The sequence below is a fragment of the Drosophila kikkawai genome, chromosome 2L, assembly GCF_030179895.1.
Source record: "Drosophila kikkawai strain 14028-0561.14 chromosome 2L, DkikHiC1v2, whole genome shotgun sequence".
Lineage (NCBI taxonomy): Eukaryota > Metazoa > Arthropoda > Insecta > Diptera > Drosophilidae > Drosophila > Drosophila kikkawai.
Window position 1 is genome coordinate 29,816,872 of NC_091728.1, and position 22,341 is coordinate 29,839,212.

General features: G+C 40.2%; 1 protein-coding gene across 5 annotated transcripts in view; it reads left to right on the forward strand.

Moving 5' to 3' along the window:
- The window catches only part of Wnt5 (Wnt oncogene analog 5), a 166,720-nt gene that overhangs the window by 124,247 nt on the left and 20,132 nt on the right, over positions 1-22,341 (forward strand). For all 5 annotated transcript variants that reach the window (XM_070288060.1, XM_070288071.1, XM_041776506.2 and 2 more), the window contains 3 exons: positions 179-359; positions 6,680-7,001; positions 11,209-11,439. In XM_070288060.1, coding sequence (XP_070144161.1) covers positions 179-359; positions 6,680-7,001; positions 11,209-11,439 — 734 coding nt within the window. The remainder of the gene's footprint in view (positions 1-178; positions 360-6,679; positions 7,002-11,208; positions 11,440-22,341) is intronic.

Consider the following 22,341-nt stretch of genomic DNA (forward strand, 5'->3'; position numbering starts at 1 on the left):
AAAAATTAAAAGTAACCCTTGTCGCAATAGGATATTATCAAAAATAATATTAAAAGGACTGTTTAGGGACAGCCAGAAGTTGCTGAATGAAAATTGTTTTCGCTTCAAAAGTCGTTGTAATTCCAAAAAATATGATTATGTAAAATAAAATAATATTGTTATTATTTCTTCATTTCAGCGGCACCTGAAATGGCATTTATTCACGCTCTTGCCGCCGCAACAGTGACCAGTTTCATAGCACGTGCCTGTAGGGATGGCCAATTAGCTTCTTGTGGCTGTTCTCGTGGCACTCGGCCAAAACAACTTCATGACGATTGGTCTTGGGGCGGATGTGGCGACAATCTGGAATATGCCTATAAGTAAGTAAAAAAAACCTTCAACTTAAAACTCACATATGACACAAGTATTGAATTGATTGGGAGTACTATTTTTCATTACATTGCTATTCGATACTTAATATTCTTCATCGCCAAAGAACTTCAAACAAGTACAAGGATTTTTAAGAGTTTGTAGTTGGTACTGGTAGTACATAGGTAGTAGTGGCATTTGCACTGACCCTGTATCGTAAATTGGCCATCGCCAAAGAACTTAAACAAGGTACGCGAATTTTAAGGAGTTTGTGGTTGGTTTTATCCATAACTTTTCCGATCTAACATAATTTGCCCAATCACAGATATGTCAACAAAATTTTAATTGGAATGGACCTCCGAAGCCCAAATAGCTATAGACGAACTAAAATATGTTTCGACTTCAAGCCTATTTCAATAACTCCATTGAATCTTCATTGCGATGCCAGCTATATTGGTATACGCGCCATATTAGATCAGTTGTCGATGACAAAGCGAAAAAGCTCATTGAATTTAAATATATCTAGAAAGCTAAGTAGAGATCAACGCAATTAAAGCGTTAGTCAACAAGAATGTCCAGCAGCCGTGTTAGCCATTGAGAAATTTCGTTGCTACCTAGAGCTTCAAGAGTTCGAAGTGGTTTTGACTATTCTAGCCTACTTTGACTAATGAGTCAACAAAATGTCTTAAGCAGACTTAAGTAATAATTATTTCGATTGCAGCAATCGAAATTTTCCTTTTTGCACAGGAAGGGAAATGACCATGATGTTCCGGTTGCCTTATCCAGACATTATGGCAGCGAAAATGGAGAGCTATATATGGGCCCACTGATTGACCTTTAAGTTAAGGCGTTTTAGAGGTTTCTTTAGCTGCACAAAAAAAGCAAATAAAGTGATAACAAATCAGCAGATATCAAGTTAGTATATCTATTTTTGCACAGAGCACGCTGAGGAAATGAGGCACAAGAAAAACATTCGTAAAAACTCTGGCTACCTTAAAGCCTTCGGGCCAAATCCCTTACACACTGTACTGTCAGTTCAGGTCATGCTGAAATGCATGCTGAAATGGCTTAATTTGTTTTGCCCAGGATTATCCAAGGGTGTAAAAGACTATATTCGTTCTTGTGATATTTAGTTTATTCATCTCTTGCCTTTAAAGCGTTCTTCTGGCAATATCTTGTGGCATTGCGAAGGCAGTATTGTTGCCAACGATTTCCAATCAAAAATTGATTAACTCGATTCCAAAATTAAGACTCTGGAGTTCTTGTACCAGAATCTAAACTACCTATGTTTTCTGAAGCTTTTTTTAGCAACGGTGATGTACAACAACAAATAAGCAACGCCACTGTGAGGCCTCGTCAACCGCAATCTGCCGAGGCGACGGTATCATATCATATGCTGCTGCTTTCCCTTTATCGTTGATCCAGTCTCAAGCTCCGTGACCCCGAATGCTGTCAGAGATGACTATCACAGTTCAAAACAGAAAAAAAAGAAGAACAACAACAACAAAAACAAAGCGGTCGTTGGAGTTGCGCTGGCGGCGATGTTAAGGGGGGGATATACATGTAAACGGTTAAAATTTAGGCATTTTTCGTGCATTTTTAATGTAGGAAATAGTCAAGCAATCTTCGTGAAATTTTAGAGATAGTTAAAGGGAGAATCAGAGATGATAAACAAAATTTGTTATATACAATATTTTAATGGCGGACCTATGGAAAAAATAAAATATCTGTGTTCATTACAACTTTACCTTATATTTAAACCTAAAAACCCAAACAGAAATTATGATAAAAAAATTCAATGCATCAAATTCTATTTTTAGGAAATCAAATTTCACTTTTTACCCTCTTTAAAAAATAGTACTACTAATTTGTATTACCCTCATTTAGGTTCAAATAGAAGTTAATTTCATTTCATGTTGATCATAATGATTTGATTTTTGAATCACTCCGATACATAGTTTTTTGTGAATCGTTATAAGCTGAGAAAAAGACGTTTATACCTTTCGTGCATACTTGATTTGAGGTACTTAGAGTTGGAATTCGATAATGAAACTTACACAGTATATTCTTTAAGTAACAAACTATTTGTTATATAAATTTTGCCAACAAAATGTTGCTTATAGATAGCGGAAGGCACTATTATCGAGCTTGCTAGACCCTTAAGATTTTCAACCCCAACTCTGTAGCTAAAAAGTCTCCAGTGATCGACGTCAGAGGCGTCTCTCGGTTTATCTTCCGCATTCTGGCTGTAACCGGGCGCTCTGGCTTAGGCCAAAGTCACCGCGGCATCTTCACCACCCTCTTCACCTGCACTCGTCGTTCACTGCGCAGTTCACAATGCAACGACAACAACAACATTCACCAAAGGCTGGAGCTTTCGCTCCCTTTGGAACAACAACTTTTGCCGGAGTTGTTGTATTCATCCTAGCCATGCTGCAGGCGACCAAGGAAGTGATCACCCCATGGCTCTACGCAATATATACAGCTTGTTTAAGCACGGCTATATCCATATCCAATGGAGGACCTCTCGGATTGTCTTCCTGCCTAAAGCAGGAAAGTGCAGCCACATGAGCCCCAAGGATTACAGACCGATATGCCTTACCTCATTCCTACTTAAAACGCTTGAAAAGCTGCTGGACCTATACATCAGGAACGATGTAGGGAGTCAACTGTCGACCAACCAGCATGCCTACACGAAGGAGAAATCAGTGGAGATGGCACTACATTCGTTGGTAGCCACCATTGAGAGAGCCCTAAACAATAAGGAATATGCACTTGGAGTGTTCGTGGACATATCCGGGGCATTCAACAACGTTAGCACGGACGCAATAATGGATCGCCTAGAAGCGACCAACTCGTCCCCCGCTATCAACTTGGGGATAAAAAATCTTCAAAGTTGCCGGCGGGTACAATCAGATTTGGGCACCGCTTCCATGGTAAGGGGAGCGCACAGGGGCACGCCTAATCAAGAGATTCGAGAGGAAAGCACCAAAGATAACAGCTTATGCGGACGACATTATCACGGGAGCCTGTCCATCGACCCTCAGATCGATCTTAGAAACAACTCTCAGGGAGATATGTGAGTGTGCGGAGAAGGTAAGACTCAATATCAATGCGGATAAGACGGACCTTATTCTCTTCACCAAGAGATACAAGGTGCCGCAATAGATCCCCCCGAAAATTAACAAAACCAGGCTGACCCTGAAAACACAAGTCAAATACCTCGGCATTGTACTTGACAGCAAGCTGACGTGGAAGGCCAATGTAGTCGAGAGGGTTAAAAAGGCCACCATAGCGCTATATGCATCCAAGAAGATGCTTAGCAGCACATGGGGCCTCTCACCCGCTCTAATGCATTGGGTCTACATATCGGTGGTGCGTCCGACTCTGCTGTATTAGCGCAACTGAAACCAGGAAATGCGGTACAACGTCTGGTTGCATCAGGAAACTGGTCGCCACAAGGTTTCGGGCACAGTTCAGTTGGTTGAGACATGAGCAGTACATCTGACTACATGAAACCCAGAACGTGCCCGGATGTAAACACAACAGTATTCATGGGACCAAATGACTGGAAGTCAGGCCAGGACCATGCTCAATACATCAATATATACACCGACGGCTCCAAGATGGCAGGAGGAGTTGGAGCGGGCATATACTGTTCAGACCCTAAAATGAGGCTATCGTATAAGCTACCAAACTACTGCAGTATATTCCAGGCGGAAATATTCGCCATCAGGAAAGCAGCAGAGCTTGCGCAGAGCATAAACCGTCCACATGAGGCGGTCAATTTGTTCGTAGACAGTCAAGCGGCGATAAGATCCATGCAATCATCAGCGGTCAGTTCCAAAAATGTACTGGTAAGCAGGGAGTCACTAGATAGCCGTGGTGCCTTCTTATTATTTAGGGTCCTCGCAGACTCTAGAATCTCCTGTTCCGAAACCGGGCATATCTCCCAAGAGTCACTGCTCACTGGGTAGTACAGCGGCTGTCCAGTTGGGAAAAGCACCCTAACTATTCCTTCAAGGGCCTCCGGGTCCGAAGGGGCTTTGCTGCCGGCGTTCACGCGCTTCACCACCTTTTTATAAGCCCCGCCCCATGGGTCCTTCTCGACGTCGTCGCAGAGCTTAAGGAAGCACTCTCTCTTGCTGGTCCTAATCGCGTTCTTCAGGGCGGACCTTGCGGTCTTGTACTCCTCGCTTCGGGCTAGAAGGTTCGGAGAGCCGCGCGCTCTCTGGACGATCCTCCTAGCTCGGAGGCAAGATGAGCGTAAGGTGGCAATGTCGTCGTTCCACCAGTAAACGGGCGAGTGGTGCTTCCGGAAAGTTTTCCGCTGCTGCATGCTTGCCTTGCATGCACGCTCGACAGCGACCGCCAGTTTGAGCGTAGCATCGTTGGAGCTGTCCGTCTCGTCTGTCGCTAGGCCCGCTAAGGCGCTCGTGAACACTTGGGCGTTGAGCGTGTCCTGCCGGAACGCCTTATTTGCACTGGGCGGGATAGTTCTGCTCGGTGAGTTCTCGCCGAGGGAGACGAGGATGGCCTCATGATCGCTGGCTGTATAGATCTCGCTGATCCTCCACCTGGCTAGGCATGCTAGTGCACTGCTACCGTAAGTGAGGTCTATAACGGACCCTGCTCCCGCTCTGTTGAAGGTATGCTGGGTACCCTCGTTGAGCAAAGCGATATCTAGGGAGGCGAAGGCCTCCAGGATGATGCGGCCTCTGGCGTTGGTTGAGGGCGACCCCCAATCCTGAGCCCAAGCGTTGAAGTCGCCGCCCACTAGTGTGTTGCTCCGTCCCCGGATGTCATCGCTGAGCTCGTCGATGATGCTGCTGAAGGCCTCTAGGGTGAGGCTTGGTGCCAGGTAGCAGCTGTACACCCACACCCCGCCTACTCTACCGCGAACGAAGCCATCCGCCGATCTGACGTCGGACATGTGAGCGGGTTCCCGCCCACACATCCACAGCGCAGCTTTGCCAGTCCGGTCCATGGCCCAACCATGTGTGCTTGCAGCCTTGTATGGCTCGCTGAGCACCGCCACATCCGCGTCCAGGTCGCGCACTGTCTGCATCAGCAGATCATGCGCTGCCCTGCAGTGATTCAGGTTCAGCTGATATTCAAGGATCTCGAAACCCGCATAAATAGTCTCTAGGTCCATCCAGGAGTTTCCCTGAATAGCTATGGGCCATATTGGCCTATGTGTGGCCCCTCGAGGGCCTTCCGGTCTAACCTAACCTAACCTTAGCTAGGAATAAGTGAAAAAAATGGACACCTGTCAGGTAGCGATTTACCTGTGCAAGCCCTAACCCATTTCCCCTTTTTTTGGATTGGGTTACAGTTTATGAATGTGTCTATTACAGTTTTACATTCACAGCTTTACATTTTCTCCACATCTACCGATCGCTCCTATGGTAGCTATATGATATAGTTTTCCTATTTTTATGAAATTTATACCAAAATTCTAAGATAATAAAAAGAGTAGATGAAATTATAATTTCAGTCAGAAGTTTGCAACGCAGTGAAGGAGACGTTTCCGACCCTATAAAGTATATATATTCTTGATCAGCATCAACGTCTGTCTGTCCGTCTGTCGGTTTCTACGCAAACTAGTCCCTCAGTTTTAAAGCTATCTGAATGAAACTTTGCATATCTTCTATATAGTCTTCTATATACTCTCACTGCTATATATGTCGGAACGGGCCGGATCGGACGACTATATCATATAGCTGTCATACAAATGTTCGATAAATATTTATAAAAAAAAGTATAACTTTGCTGTTTTTCAACATTTTTGCATCATTTTTGGGATATGGCTATTTTATATTATTCCAGAATTTTGGTAAAAATTTTATGAAAATCGGACGACTATATCTTATGGCTGCCATGGGAAAGATCGGAGAATGAATAGGAAAATAAAAAATAATTATAACTTCGTTGTTTTTCAACATATTCTTATCTACTTTTAGAAATGAGCTTCTTTTATTATTTCAGAATTTTGGTAAAAATTTTATGAAAATCGTTCCTATGCATTTATATCATATACATAGTTACATAGGAACAAACTTAGGCGTGCCGAAATTAGCTTCCTTTCTTATATTTGTTTATATTTAAATAAGGGGGTATTTGTTATGATAAGTAAATTCGTCTGCTGTATCGTGACTTTAGTGCCACGCTGTAACATATGTAGGTTGATTTGCGTAATCTTGCACAGCAAAACACTTCTTCTTTGTGTTATTGTAAACATTTGTTTTTCTGAAAGTGCTGCTACGATTCAAGTAAAGTTATACAGATAAATAATTATTGTAAAATAATATTTTAATTTCTTTTTAAACAGATTTGCAACGGACTTTATAGATGTTCGTGAAAAGGAAGCTAATCGAGAAACTCGTGGAGTTAATCGAAATCGAGCACGCGAAGGAATTAAAAAAATTCGAATGCAGGCTGACGATACAAAAATATCTGAAGATTTTAACATAGAAATAAAAAAAAGTGAAAAAGATTTACAACAAACACAGAGCAACAAACTAAAAGATATTCCACTCAAGAATAATAGCAAAAGTTCAAGCACACACCAGGACCTTTTAGAGCTTCAGCAGCGTATTACCAAGGAAATATTTAATTCGAAATTAAAGGAAAGTGAAATGCTGGAATTAAAGGTGAGAAAATAATTTAAAGTCTATTTAAACTAATGTTAGTAACCTATTGATATCAAAGAAAATACGAGAACGCAGAATGAACACTTAACTTTGCTACCCTCTACTATAGAACAAGGTCATAAATTAAGCCTTCCATAAGTTGAAATTTTTCAATTTCTTCATCCCGAATGATAAAGAATCGGGTAGTAACAAACAGTAACAAAACGTTTCAAATTTTTGTTTGTTTAATTTTGTATTAAAAAGTATTTTCCGGTCTCAGAGTTATATGGAATCTCCTGAGTTCCTCCACAACAAGTTTTTTTGCGCCGTCCATTTGCAGAATTATCCGATATCAAAAAATATGTCATATTTCATTTGTTTAGGGATACGTGTTCCGAGGTACTAACATAACGATTTTATTTTTTTCCCCGATTTTTTTTATCAACATTGGGTGTCAAAATTGAATTTATTTGTTAAATAAATAATATAATTCAATACAAAAAAATTGTGGTAAGTACATGTAGTAGAATAAATTAAAGATTTTATGTAACAAATTTTAAACCGATCGGTTCGGTAGATTTTGAGTTATCGTGGGTTCCGATGTAAAACTTCGACACAATGTTGTTAAGATATTGAGCCTTTATTATTGTAAATAAGAAAAAGAAATTATGGTTTTTGTTGTTAAATTTTTAAATGTACATACTGCATAATGTGCCACGCCCACAAATTCGCCTATTTATAGGGTATAAAACTGAAAAAATAAATTTATTCCTATGAAAACGAATTTTTAAAAACAAAAGGTTTTTAATCTTTTTGCTTTATTTTTGTTCATTTTTACAAATAAAAATATTTTGAACAGAATTATATTATATATTATTATATTATAATTTCAGTCAGAAGTTTGCAATGCAGTGAAGGAGACGTTTCCGACCCTATAAAGTATATAGATTTTTGATCAGCATCAACAGCCGAGTCGATCTAGCCATGTCCGTCTGTCCGACTGTCTGTTTCTACGCAAACTAGTCCCTCAGTTTTAAAGCTATCTGAATGAAACTTTGCATATCTTCTATATAGTCTTCTATATACTCTCACTGCTATATATGTCGGAACGGGCCGGATTGGACGACTATATCATATAGCTGCCATACAAATGTTGGATAAATTTTTAGAAAAATAATTATAACTTTGCTGTTTTTAAACATTTTGCATAATTTTTTAGATATGGCCATTTTATATTATTTCAGAATTTTGGTAAAAATTTTATGAAAATTGGACGACTATATGATATAGCTGCCATAGGAACTATCGGGAAATTATTAGGAAAAAAAATTATTACTTCCTTGTTTTCCAACGTTTTTTCATCTACTCCGGGATATAAGCTTATTTTATTATTCTAGAATTTTGGTATAAATTTCATAAAAATCAGACAAATATATATATATATATATCATATAGCTGCCATATAAACGATCGGTAGATGTAGAGAAAATGTAAAGCTGGGAATGCAAAACTGTAACGGTCAAACTGTAAACATAATAAGTATAGGTAAAATGTAATGAAATAATATCTGCAAGGGTATACAAACTTCGGCGTGCCGAAGCTAGCTTCCTTTCTTGTTTTTTTTCATTTTGACTACTTATTAATAAATGCTTATATTTTTATGTCTATAAACTAAGCATTTTTGAACTATAATCATTTGATGTTATTTCTTTTCGAGACTTTTCGTGCCTCGAAAATTAAATAAACGGGTCAGAAGGTGCAGCCAACGTGTTGAATAGGTCCTCATTTACAGTTGCAGTTTGTGTACTTTTTGAAATATTCGTTTAGTTTTTACCCTGAGGTTTTTCGGTTATTTGCTTCGCATTGGCAGAGTCACAGCTGAACGCAGCCGATGAAAAAAAAAAATTCTGGATTAGTAAAAATACACGCAGGCCTAGTCATAGTGTAGTTGCCGGCTCTGGGTAGCTTCAAAAGTTATAGACTACTTTAGCCAGAAAACGTGAAAATAATGAATTGGGTCGGATTTGTATGGTAAAAGTCGATTCTATGATTATGAATTTTCCTATTTTTGCAACGGCTTTTGTTCGAGAGGCGCTACAGTGCGACGTCAAACTTTGTGCAATATAAGGACGCTGCTTGCCAGTCAGACTTACAATTATATCTTAATAATTTCCAGACATGGTGCCACAAAACTTATTAAACTTATACGGCTCTAAATGAATGCCAATGGCGTTATCTCGTGTGGTTCCATAGCTTACGATTTATATGCTAAACTGCTGCTCTTTCCAATGAATTTAGTTGATAAATAAAAAACTTTATATATTTAAGTCAAAACAAATACATTATTAGGATCAATTATTGCGTAATACATTAATCAATTTTTGCTGAAATCAGTGCTTGAATTGTTTTTTTCGAAAGATGGAATTTCTGAGCTGTTGCGTGCTAATGCCTTACAATTTTGAAATTATTTATTTATTAATTTATTTTGACAATAATTAATAGAAATTGAGGCTAAATAAAGGAACAATGTTTTCTTATGTCTTCGGGAAGTTGGATCCAATCGCATATTTGGCGGCCATTTATTAAAGTAAATTAAAGCAGTAGTAATGGGCTCATTTGGGGCATAGTTTTTTCTGCAAATTGGAATCGAAAACGGTTCAAAAGATCATCTTATGTTCCTAGCCGGAACACAAATATTAACATAGCTTAACAATGCGGGTCAGTCAATTATGGCAGATACAATTCTTCTATCCTCAAACGAAGACGAATAAAGGTGTAAGGGTCAGAAAATTGAACCACATTACGCCTTATAAAACCATACATTGCATACGCTTTGGGAACTGTATAATTAATGTGCTCAATAAAAAGAAATTTGGCATCAAACATTACACCCAAATCTTAGGCTTCATGCACACAAGATAGGGAAACATAAAACCTAGCGTTTGCTGTACATAACAGAGAAGCATTGAGCAAGGTTCAAAGGCAGCTTATTAAGAGACCGCCAATTCCAATACAAATCATTCTGGAGCTTAGCGCTATCCAGAGCTGAATTCACTGACTTCAATATTTTTAAATCATCAGCAAACAAAATAAATTCAGAATTCGTAAAGCATTAGCTTATATCGTTCATGAAAAGAATAAAAAGAAATGGGCCCAAGGCACTCTCCTGAGGAAGGCCAGAAGTTGCTATATAAGCATTGATGAGTTGAAGCCCATTTTTTAGCTTAGCCAATAGTAGTAGTAGTATGTTGTGGCTTACTTTGTCGAATGCTTTGATCAAATTAGTGTATACAACATCCACTTGGCTATGATTCAAAAAGACATTAATCCAAAAATGGTACAATACAGCCAAGTTTGTGGTAGTCGACCGCCCAGGCATAAAACAATGCTGGTTGGAGCTAATAGTGCTACCAATAAGGAGTGCGAGGTGCTTAGCTACAACTTCCTCAAATATCTTCGAGACATTGCTAAGCTTTGAAATTGGTCTGTAGTTAGAGACTATAATTTTAGCACCATCCCTGAATAAATACACCACTGGGGAGAGGTTTATTAAAGTTGATTTTAAATGGCTTAGACAGATCGCCAATACAACATTTTAAAATAAAAGGGGAAAGGCCATCATAATCGAATTGCTCCGAGTCGTAAAAACTCTCCGCTGCGAGGGGGCGTCGGATTCACAGATATGCAAGCACCCAATGTTTGAGCTTGAAGCACTGAAACGAAGCATTGCATCACCGTTCGTTGGCTCGAAGTTTGACGCGCAGTGCTTTCATATTCGAATTTTATACGGCCCATGTGGATAATATTGCCCATATTAGCAATGATCTGGATGACTTGTGGTTCATCTTTGTTTTTGGCGACTTCAACATCTCCTCGCTGGTGTGGATGCATTGCGTGGACTCTCTTCAGCAATGATTTACAGTATCCTGCATATGGTCCAAATTAATCATATATTTTACAAATTAAATAGGCTTCTGATTTAGGTTTAGTAAGTCGGAATTTGAACTTGTATTTAGCATCTAGTAATAATCCTCTTTCGGATTGTGATGGCTGTAAATCCTGGTGGTGAAGCCTTTATTAATACTTAAAGATTGCAATTTTTATCTTCAGGTTACCTTTTGGATACATACTTATGTATGTTTACATAAATGTTTATAATGGTTTTTGATATTTTCAAAACTAAATGTTATTTTATAACACATATTAAATAATCCTCTTTTTATTGCAGGATAAAATTAATAGAGAAATTATAAATTCAAAATTTTTTAACGGAGACATTGTCGAGCAACGCCGTAAGGGAAAGCGAAAAAATCAACGTGCTGTAATAGATGAACCAGTATTACCAATAAATCGGTTTATCAGTAATGCCAAAGAAAATGATAACGTTGGAATTCAAGTTCGTACCACTGCGAAGGCAAGAAGCCTAATGAACTTGCATAATAATGAAGCGGGACGTAGAGTAAGTATTAACTGAAAAGGTTCTTTTACGTTAGCCATATATGCTCAATGATGTTATTTTAATTAAATGTGTAAACGGTAAAAATAAATATTGTAATGATGCGGCGTCTCAGTCCGCCCAGGATCCTCATGAGATAAAATTTTGTATCTTTGAGACAGTTGAGGAGGGGTATCATAATGTTGTATGTGGTAAATTCTTACTCGGTTCACCGAGTCATGTACCGGCGGCCACCCGGGCACTTATAGTGAAAACTCTATGAGAATGTTGGGATACGCACAGGCGACCTGACTGTAACTAACACTGAGGGTAAAAAACATTTCGCCCGGGTCCGGAGTACTCGCAGACGGCACTGTCGCAGCTAATCCTACTGTGAAAATTCTATGAACACGCATGGATACGCACAGGCGGCACTATCGTAGCTGACACTGAGGGTACAAACTATTGTGCACGGGCCCGGAATACTCGCAGACGGCACTGTCGCGGCTAATCCTGCCCAGAAAACCTGCTACGAAAATGCCCTGAATACTCGCAGACAGCAAAATCGGAATTAAATTACACACATTTTTAATCTTGTACGTCCGAGAGAGATTAATTTACATAGAAATGGACACCCGGACGAAGAGACGGAAGCATAGACGGACTGACGGGCATATCTCGGTTGTTGTTGCTGATTGCAAACTAAAATAATACCCAGCGGAGTATTAATTTAAAAAATTATTCATTAAGATGGAATTGAGTTCCAAATTGTAAGTTGTTGTATTTATTAGGGGAAGGTCATCAATAACTAAAACACGAAAGGAAGTTTACTTCGGCAAAAGCAAACCTGGCATATTTACTATTACCGATTTTCGAGGTTTGCTTTTGCCCTCCCAACGTTACAAGATTCCCGACGGGTACCAGCATCACAAAACTTTTCGAAAATGTAATCACCTTTTATGACGTTAAACTTTGTGTGCAATACAAGGACGCTGCTTGCCAGTCAGACTTACAATCAGATCTTAATACTTTTCAGACATGGTGCCACGTAAGCTTATTTAAATTATACGGCTCTAAATAAAAGCTAATAACATTCTTTCGTGTCGTTCTGAAGCTATCGACTTATATGCTGAACTGCTGCTCTAAAGTTGATGGTATGGGAGTTCGCCTGGATCTTTAACTTGACTTTATCGATGTTATTTCGTGTATGGTGAATAAACGGTGGTCATAAGAAATCAATGACCCCCTCTCTATATACTTCTCTAGTTTCTCCTATCTTAGAATATGGATTTCACGTTTGGAGCCCTCAGTATTCCGTCTACAGTAAACGCGTCAAATCGATTTAAAAGAACTTTTTACTTTTCACTTCACGCGGCTTTAGCGTAGATAGCCTTCGTAAACTAAAAACTTTAATATTAGCCCACTCAGTATGCATGCAAGCAATCAATCAGGCAGCACGCCAGTAGAATTGCTTCGCATTCTTTTCTTTTATTTCCTTAGCAACACGAACAAGCACGTGCTTGTATGTATTATCCATAGTGTATCACCGTCCTTATATATTAATTAATAAACAACTACCAAACTATAAAACCCAGTGCTAACAAGTCATTCAACCCTAGCAGTTCTTGGCACTGCTTCGCTTTTTCCTGCCAAATCTGGCTTTTTTCAAAAGTCATTTGCGGGAATTCTGGCATTTTATTTTCGTTAAATGATTTTTTAAGATTTTTTTTGTGTATGATTGTTACGTTGCACTAGCTTGTATGAAGCCGCGGCCATAATTTAGTCTAAGTCAGAGGACTATAGCCTATAGTTCACATGGCACCGTAGAAACACTGGTGGTGCATAAAATACATTTATAATTGGATTGGATTGAAATACGCAATATTTTTTGTTGTTAATGTAACTAATACAATTCTTAAGTTTATTCATCTCAACTGCGGAGCCTTTGTTTTTAATGCATTTATGTACCAATGTAATCGTATCCCTTAATGTACACCAAAGATCAATGTTGCACATGCGTAAAAATTCTCAGTTACTACCATACGTATAAGCTTTTAAGCTTGGCCTCTGACAAGTCTGACAGACTGCATGCCAAACAACTGGTTCAAAAACAACGAAAAGAACTATTGCCGATTTTCGTGGTATGCTTTTGCCTTTACACCGAAGCTTAGGATTCCTAACCGGTCTAAGTTTAGATTGAAGGTAAAGTACCACGAAAATTAGCAATAGTTAGCAAGTGGTCTGATGAGTAGGGTAGCGCCAACGAAACGATCGTAACCACAGCTACTAATTGTCTATTGACATGTTCTTTTTGTTGTTCTTGGCTACAGTCACGCCTTTGATTTTTATTAAATCGAAGCCGACTGAGACCTCACGTCCTGAAATTACGAATGCTAAACCCTCGGACTGAAGTCCGCAAATTACAATTTGCTCCATCCACCAACGGTAAGCAGGAATAGAACCGCCGTACTTGTACGAAAGGGTCTACCCGTCAACCTTATGTCTCATTACAACTCTGGTGGCGTGGTGATGCTAGAGAGCGCGAAAAATTTGGTAAATTCCTGCTACATGGCACACGACAGGACGGCCCCACCAGAAGAATTCAGAAGCCTGGTAGAAGCCAGCCCGAAGAACCAGCAACTGCTCATGGGTGCAGACGCCAACGCGCACCACTGCGTATTGGGGAGCCCCGACATAAACGACAGAGGTGAGTATCTCTTAGACTTTATACTCTCAACCAACCTAAGTATAGCAAACGTGGGGGAGGGACACACCATTGCAGGTCCCACCTCCTCAAACGTTCTAGATCTTACTCTTGTAAGGTGACAAGGTACTTTGGTATCAGAATAGACAGTCCTTGAGAGACCATCCTTCTCAGATCACAAGTACATACGGTTCCAATACGCATTCGAACACTCTCCAAAACAATTAGTCTTCAAGAACCCTCGGAATACTAACTGGGGAAAGTTCAAGGAGACTATCGTGACACGGCTCGCGATCTCTCCGGGCAAGGTAGAATCGGCGGAAGACATAGAAAAGTCCCTAGAGACCCTCTCCAAAGAACTGCTGAATGCGTACCACGCATCATGCCCTATATCGGACACGAGAAAGAGGACCAGGCCACCCTGGTGGAATAAGGACCTTTCACTCCGACGCAACAAACTCAAAGATTCTTCAAAATCGCCAAGCAGGCGAAAGATGACATCATCAATGAGGAATACAAAGTCCTTCTAAGGGACTACAAGAAGGAAATACGCAAGGCGCAGAGAAACTCATGGAGAAACTTCTGCTCCAATATAGAGACTGCCCCGGAAACGGCTAGACTCCGGAAGCTGCTTTCGAAGCAGTCAGCTTAAACGCGACGACGGACAGTGGACTGAGGGCAGCGAAGAGGCCCTAACAGCACTAATGCATGCGCATTTCCCAGGATGCACTGAAGTACCCGATGCAAATAAGCACCAGGACCTAGCAACTGGAAAAGAGCATCTCCCAAAAGATCTAATATCCTCTAGTAGAATCCACTGGGCTATAGACTCCTTTGCGAGGATAAAAGCACCATGACTAAATGGAATATTCCCAGCCATGCTGCAGGCGACCAAGTGATCACCCCATGGCTCTACGCAATATATACAGCTTGTTTAAGCAATGGAGGACCTCTCGGATTGTCTTCCTGCCCAAAGCAGGAAAGTGCAGCCACATGAGCCCCAAGGATTACAGACCGATATGCCTCACCTCATTCCTACTTAAAACGCTGGAAAAGCTGCTGGACCTATACATCAGGACCAGCACGCCTACACGAAGGGGAAATCAGTGGAGATGGCACTACATTCGTTGGTAGCCACCATTGAGAGAGCCCTAAACAATAAGGTATGTGCACTTGGAGTGTTCGTGGACATATCCGGGGCATTCAACAACGTTAGCACGGGCGCCATAATGGATCGCCTAGAAGCGACCAACTCGTCCCCCGCTATCAACTTGTGGATAAGGAATCTTCTAAGCTGCCGGCGAGTACAATCAGATTGGGGCACCGCTTCCATGGTAAGAGGAGCGCACAGAGGCACGCCGCAAGGTGGGGTTCTGTCGCCCCTTCTATGGAATCTGGTGGTAAACGACCTAATCAAGAGATTCGAGAGGAAAGCACCAAAGATAACAGCTTATGCGGATTACAAAAGCATAATTATCACGGGAGTCTGTCGATCGACCCACAGCTCGATCTTAGAAACAACTCTCAGGGAGATATGTGAGTGTGCGGAGAAGGTAAGACTCAATATCAATGCGGATAAGACGGACCTTATTCTCTTCACCAAGAGATACAAGGTGCCGCAATAGATCCCCCCGAAAATTAACAAAACCAGGCTGACCCTGAAAACACAAGTCAAATACCTCGGCATTGTACTTGACAGCAAGCTGAGGTGGAAGGCCAATGTAGTCGAGAGGGTTAAAAAGGCCACCATAGCGCTATATGCATCCAAGAAGATGCTTAGCAGCACATGGGGCCTCTCACCCGCTCTAATGCATTGGGTCTACATATCGGTGGTGCGTCCGACTCTGCTGTATTAGCGCAACTGAAACCAGGAAATGCGGTACAACGTCTGGTTGCATCAGGAAACTGGTCGCCACAAGGTTTCGGGCACAGTTCAGTTGGTTGAGACATGAGCAGTACATCTGACTACATGAAACCCAGAACGTGCCCGGATGTAAGCACAACAGTATTCATGGGACCAAATGACTGGAAGTCAGGCCAGGACCATGCTCAATACATCAATATATACACCGACGGCTCCAAGATGGCAGGAGGAGTTGGAGCGGGCATATACTGTTCAGACCCTAAAATGAGGCTGTCGTATAAGCTACCAAACTACTGCAGTATATTCCAGGCGGAAATATTCGCCATCAGGAAAGCAGCAGAGCTTGCGCAGAGCATAAACCGTCCACATGAGGCGGTCAATTTGTTCGTAGACAGTCAAGCGGCGATAAGATCCATGCAATCATCAGCGGTCAGTTCCAAAAATGTTCTGGCAAGCAGGGAGTCACTAGATAGCCTAAGCACGACTAAGTCAGTGAGGATCTACTGGGTTCCCAGCCACCAAGGCATAGACGGTAACGAAACCGCGGACAAACTTGCAAAGGAAGGCGTTGGACTGGCGAGTGAAAGAACAGAAAACGTCCCTATCTCCCTAAGAACGCTCCAAAGCGAGCTATAGAGACGGGCTGACGCAAACGCAAAAAACAGGTGGAGGAGTTATTCCGCAATCTGAAGAATATCAAAAATCATGTGCAAAGAGCACAACGAGAAACTCACCCACTACGTGCTGCATTTTCCGCGAAAGGACTGCAGAATGTTAGTGGGTATTCTTACAGGTCACTGCCTGCTACACATGCAGTCAAGCTGGGTATTACCGACAACGCCAAATGCCGGAAATGTGATGAATCCGAGGCAATCGAAACCTTGGAGCATCTCATTTGCAAATGTCCGGCCCTAACGAGGGCAAGAATGAGATACCCAGGCTCACCGGTTCTGGCATCGCTAGACGATGCTTTTAGGAGGAAGCCAGGCGAACTCCTTGCCTTTGCGAAAATCACCTTGATCTTCAAGGATCTCGAAACCCGCATAAATAGGCCCTGGATAGCTAGCGAGGGGATTAACCTAACCTAACCTAACATTTCGATTTCGATATTTTTATACCCTTGAGGGATATAAACTTAGTTTGAGAAAGGAGTTTCCAATGCATTAAAGAGTCATTTTCGATCCTATAAAGAATATATCATATAAGAATATATCTTCATCAGCCTTAACATCCGAGTCGATCTAGGTATGTCCGTCTTTCTACCGCTGCCATAGAAACGGTAGAAAGATTTTAAGAAAAAAATTATCCAAAGTTCTTTTGATTCGAGGTCTAGTCGACTTCTATTTAATAAAGTTTTTTTTATATAACCAAAAACAACAAAAGGAACTTATCAATAGACAAGTAGCAGCTGTGGTTACGATCGTTTCATTAGCGCTACCCAAATCATCAGACCACTTGCTTACTATCACTAATTTTCTTTCCCAACGGGATCTAGCTTAGATTGAAGGTAGAGTACCAATGTTCAGAATTCTCTTAGTCCTGAGCGTGAGCCAACGCTTATGGTTCAGTCGATCACTTTTCTTGGGCAAAATTAATAACTCCGTCAATTTCAGTGATATCAACTTGAAACCTTACTAATCTTCATATTTTACTTACTTTTGAGATAAATTCATGAAACTTCGATTAATATTTTTAACAAATGTTTAAAAATTTTATGGAAATCGGATCAAAAAATCCTATAGCTTCTCCTCCAATAGAATCAAGTGTTATTGTTGCTTATCATTGAAAAATGAATTATAAAACATTCTACGATTCTACATTTTGTTTTGACAATGTATCTTATTAGAAATATATTTTTTAATTTTATTGGATATGTATACATGGTCATTTTTAAATTTTTCACAATTTTTATACCCTTGCAGGGTATTATAATTTCAGTCAGAAGTTTGCAACGCAGGGAAAGAGACATTTCCGACCCTATAAAGTATATATATTCTCGATCAGCATCAATAGCCGAGTCGATTTACCCATGTCCGTCTGTCCGTCCGTCTGTCCGTCCGTCTGTCCGTTTCTACGCAAACTAGTCCCTCAGTTTTTAAGTTATCTAAATGAAACTTTGCTTATATTCTTCTATATACTCTCACTGCTATATATGTCGGAACGGGCCGGATCGGACGACTATATCATATAGCTGCCATACAAATGTTCGATAAATTTTAAGAAAAAAAATTGTAACTTGGCTGTTTTTCAACATTTTTGCACCATTTTTAGGTATAGACATTTTATATTATTTCAGAATTTTGATAAAAATTTTATGAAAATCGGACGACTATATCTTATAGCTGCCATAGGAACGATCGGTGTTTTTCAACGTATTTTCAACTACTCTGAGATATAAGCCTTTTTTATTATTCTAGAATTTTGGTATACATTTCATAAAAATCGAACAACTATATCATATAGCTGCCATAGAAACGATCGGTAGATGTAGAGAAAATGTAAAGCTGGGAATGCAAAACTGTAACTGTCAAACTGTAAACATAATATGGTATGTATAGGAAAAATGTAATGAAATAATATCTGCAAGGGTATACAAACTTCGCGTTTTCAGCATTTAAATTTATAATATAAATATCAAAACCAAATTATTATATGCTATGCATTAATGTACAATTTTTATATTTTTCCTTTTATTTGTTTCTATTAATTAAACTACAATGGCTGGATTCTTAATGATCCAATTGCAAACTGCAAAGGTATACAAACTTCGGCGTGCCGAAGTAAGCTTCCCTTATTATTTTCATGTATTAAAAGCTCCGATGGAGCTGTTAATTGCTCGTTTTTTATGAGTAACGATCTGCAATTATCACAATTGGATGCCTTTGCTATATATCCAAAGAAATATCTATTCGAGGTTAATTCAATGGGTACATTATTGCTCAAAAAATTATCTATATTTTGGTCGAAGTCCCTCTGATTGTATGGTACAATTTCTGAAAATTATATAGAACTTGCGGACCCGGCGAACTTTGTCTTGCCCCAATTTCACGACTTCATATGTTGTGAAATTTTTATGACTTCAAATCAGTGGAGAGTGATGTGATAAACAATATTTTTTATTTTGTTATCCGGTGAAAAAATAAATAATGATGTCGTCTTCCCCACACGCGAACCGTCTACGTATAAGTTCCTATGTGAAAAACATTGATATTCCAGATTTATCCCGCGGACTTCCAACGATTGGCTTTGCGATTTATTGATTGTCATCGCAAATGCCAATCGAACTGGGAACTGAATCCTTTTGCATTGGAATGGAAGATCTTTTGGAATAATCGGAATAAAAACATCCTCTCCTTTAAATTTGCCCTTGATGATCGTCGCTTGAATCACGTTGTTCATTAGTTTCTTAGCGGACAACCGCGTACCGTTGCATAATCTCGGATGATTTAGATTCCGCAGCATTATAATAATTGATCCCACCTTCAGTTGCAAATTATGCGGCGGATTTCCTAACACATTCAGTGATTTTAAATATTCTATTGCATAGCTGGTCGCTTCATCCTCGTCGGTCATGCTGTCAACGGATCTGTATGAATGCAGTTCTCCAGCGATTTGACTTTGAATAACGAAATTCAAAATATCTACGTCCTTATTCTTCGCTGCTAGTATTGCCCGTTTACTAATCCAATCGAGATTTTATAATTTTGTGAACTCGCAAAAATTTGCTGGGAACGATATTAGTCCAGTCGAAACATCAACAGGAATTTCACCATTGCCGAGCGCCAGCAGTTGTCTAGAGAATTCAGCAGCGGATGGGTCATTCTGCACAGCGACTCTCATGTTCGTGGTCAATTTAAACTTCTTGACATATCGCCACAAAGAGGACGATTTTAGGCATGCATTAACTTTATCGGCAGCCGTAGATTTAGTGATGACAGGAAGCGTTTGACGAAAATCTCCCCACCAAATAGTTTCGAATCACCTCATAAATCCTTCATCGTTCGGTCAACTGCCTGCATAGCTCGTTTGTGCGCCATCGTGCATTCATCCCAAATAATGTTTTTTTATTCTTTCATCAATTTCGCTGTCGCTGAATTCTTGCTCATCGTGCACGTTGGCTGGTCAACCGTCAGAAGATTCATGGGTATCTTCAAAGCGGAATGTGCAGTTCATATAATTTTCCTACAAACCTCCGGGGTTTATTAACATTTCATTTTTGGTGTTTATAATAATTCCCGTTCACTTCGCGTGTGCATGCTACTTTTCTATTTGTGCTGTTTAATTCAATTTAAAAAACATTTTAGTTGGGGCTGCTATGGTTGCTTTGCATTTTTTTTTTTGCCTTCCCTTTTGTGCCTATTGCGTTTGTCGTTGTTTGCGTCGTCATGACAGCTAAAAACGGTTTTAGTTAGTGCTTATCTCACGCTCTCCCGCTCTTCCAGAGCCGCTGCACTTAATCCCTTGCGTTCTCTCTTAAATAGCGAAGGTACAGTGGTAAGTCTTTAAAATGTCTGCCAAGTGCATTGGTGTTGTTGCACGAACTGTAGATGACGTGGCCAAAAATATCGGCGTACGTTACTGCTGTGAGGCCTGCCGCGAAGTGGAGAGGGAAATGATGTCTTTCTTGCCGCAAACCAAGGGCGGTGTCTTAAAGAGCTGTTATAAAGTTTTCGCAAAACTCAAGATATGCTCTTGGCGCTGGACACTGAGTTTAATAGTCTCAAGCTTTTAAATGAGTCTCATAGGCGCAAAAAAACCGCACCTGGTGTGCAGCATCAAGGCAGATCCCAACCACCAGTGACAGGCTCTCAACAGCAGCCGACACAGCCCTCGACTTCAGAAAAAAATTCCAAGAATCCTGAGATCGAGTGCTAGGAAAGACTCGGTATCCGAATGTGTCGCGGGTGAGACCGTGCCCCCGGTGTTACCCATTTCCGTGTTGTCCCCTGGGGGGTCCCAACAGTTGTCCTCGCAGAGCCCTAGTCCAAATCCCTGCCAGGGTGTCAGGCCCGGACTTCCGGCCGAAATTAGTAAGGTGGGTCAGTCTGCCTTGCCAAAACCCCGTATGGCAATTCCACCAACGAAACAATTATTTGTTTCTCGTCTTTTATCCAAAGCAAAGTAAAAGCAAATAGAGAAAAAATGAAGGTGGAAAAATTTAAATTTTCTTACCCTAGGAACATTTCTTCTTTCAAGATAAATGTTCCTGACGAAGTCTTTGGCATACTATGCTCTACCCAAACCTGGCCTCAGCATGTGGTTGTCAAAGAGTTCGAAGGTAAGAAAAAGAAAAAACGGCCAGTAGGAATTACTCTTCATAGGCCCGATTTGCCCAGTGCCCCTTCTACGTCTGTCAATTCCGTCCCAAAAAACTAACCAACTTCCTTGGTATCTCCTATCAGAATGCAAGAGGCTTACGCAGTAAGCTTCCTAAATTGTATTCTGACAGTGTTTTCGTAAACGAAAGATTTTTTCGATTTGAAATACGGGCCCCTTTTTCTGGCCGGAATAAAAAGTAAATGGCTTTTTTTTATATGAAATCAGATCTTATTTACAAAAGGAAAAAAATAGTTTACTCAATGGTCTATTGCTGTTTATTCCACACCACCACAAGATCATTCTGGCACGTAGTTATTTTTAAAAAAATTTATTTCTGACCCCATCTCAGATTTGACAACAAAATTTTTGCCGTGTTCAACCAGTTTTCTCGTTTTGGCGATAGGTCGATAAGTTCACCGCAAAAAGTTATCGCCAAGGTTGCCATATTGTTGGTGGAACGAAACAGCCAGTTAAAAATACTTATAAAATATAAATGAATCCATTAATAACTTTAAAGGACCGCCAAAATGGTTGTTTATAAATAATGCTATTTATTGTGATTACTTAAATGGTCCAAATTAACCAAATAATTATTTGAGACCATCGGAATTAAAACTGTGAAAAGTGTGGCAGCATCTTAGATGCCTAGATTTACTTAACTCTAGCCTTTTTTGCTTTTTTCTGGCTTAGAAAAAGGGCAATTGTAAATATAATAAATAGGCAGTACTTTACGTTGTTTGCTTATTACCAAAAACACAAGTTATAGGGTCTTCCCACACAACGTCAAAGCACATTCACCGTCCGTTGAACAAACGGTGCATAATTTGCCATCCTTACGAAAGTGTATACAGTGTGCTTGGCGAGGAACAAATGAGATATGAAATTTAAAATGTGGCGCCAAAGCTACAAGCATGCCCAAAATAGTTGTTCGCGTTTTTTCTGTATATTCTTGCCCCAATATGTCCCCAAATGTTACTAATTAATATAAACCGCCTGCCTCTACCTTATTTTAAAGATTTTGGATGCCTATACCACCTAT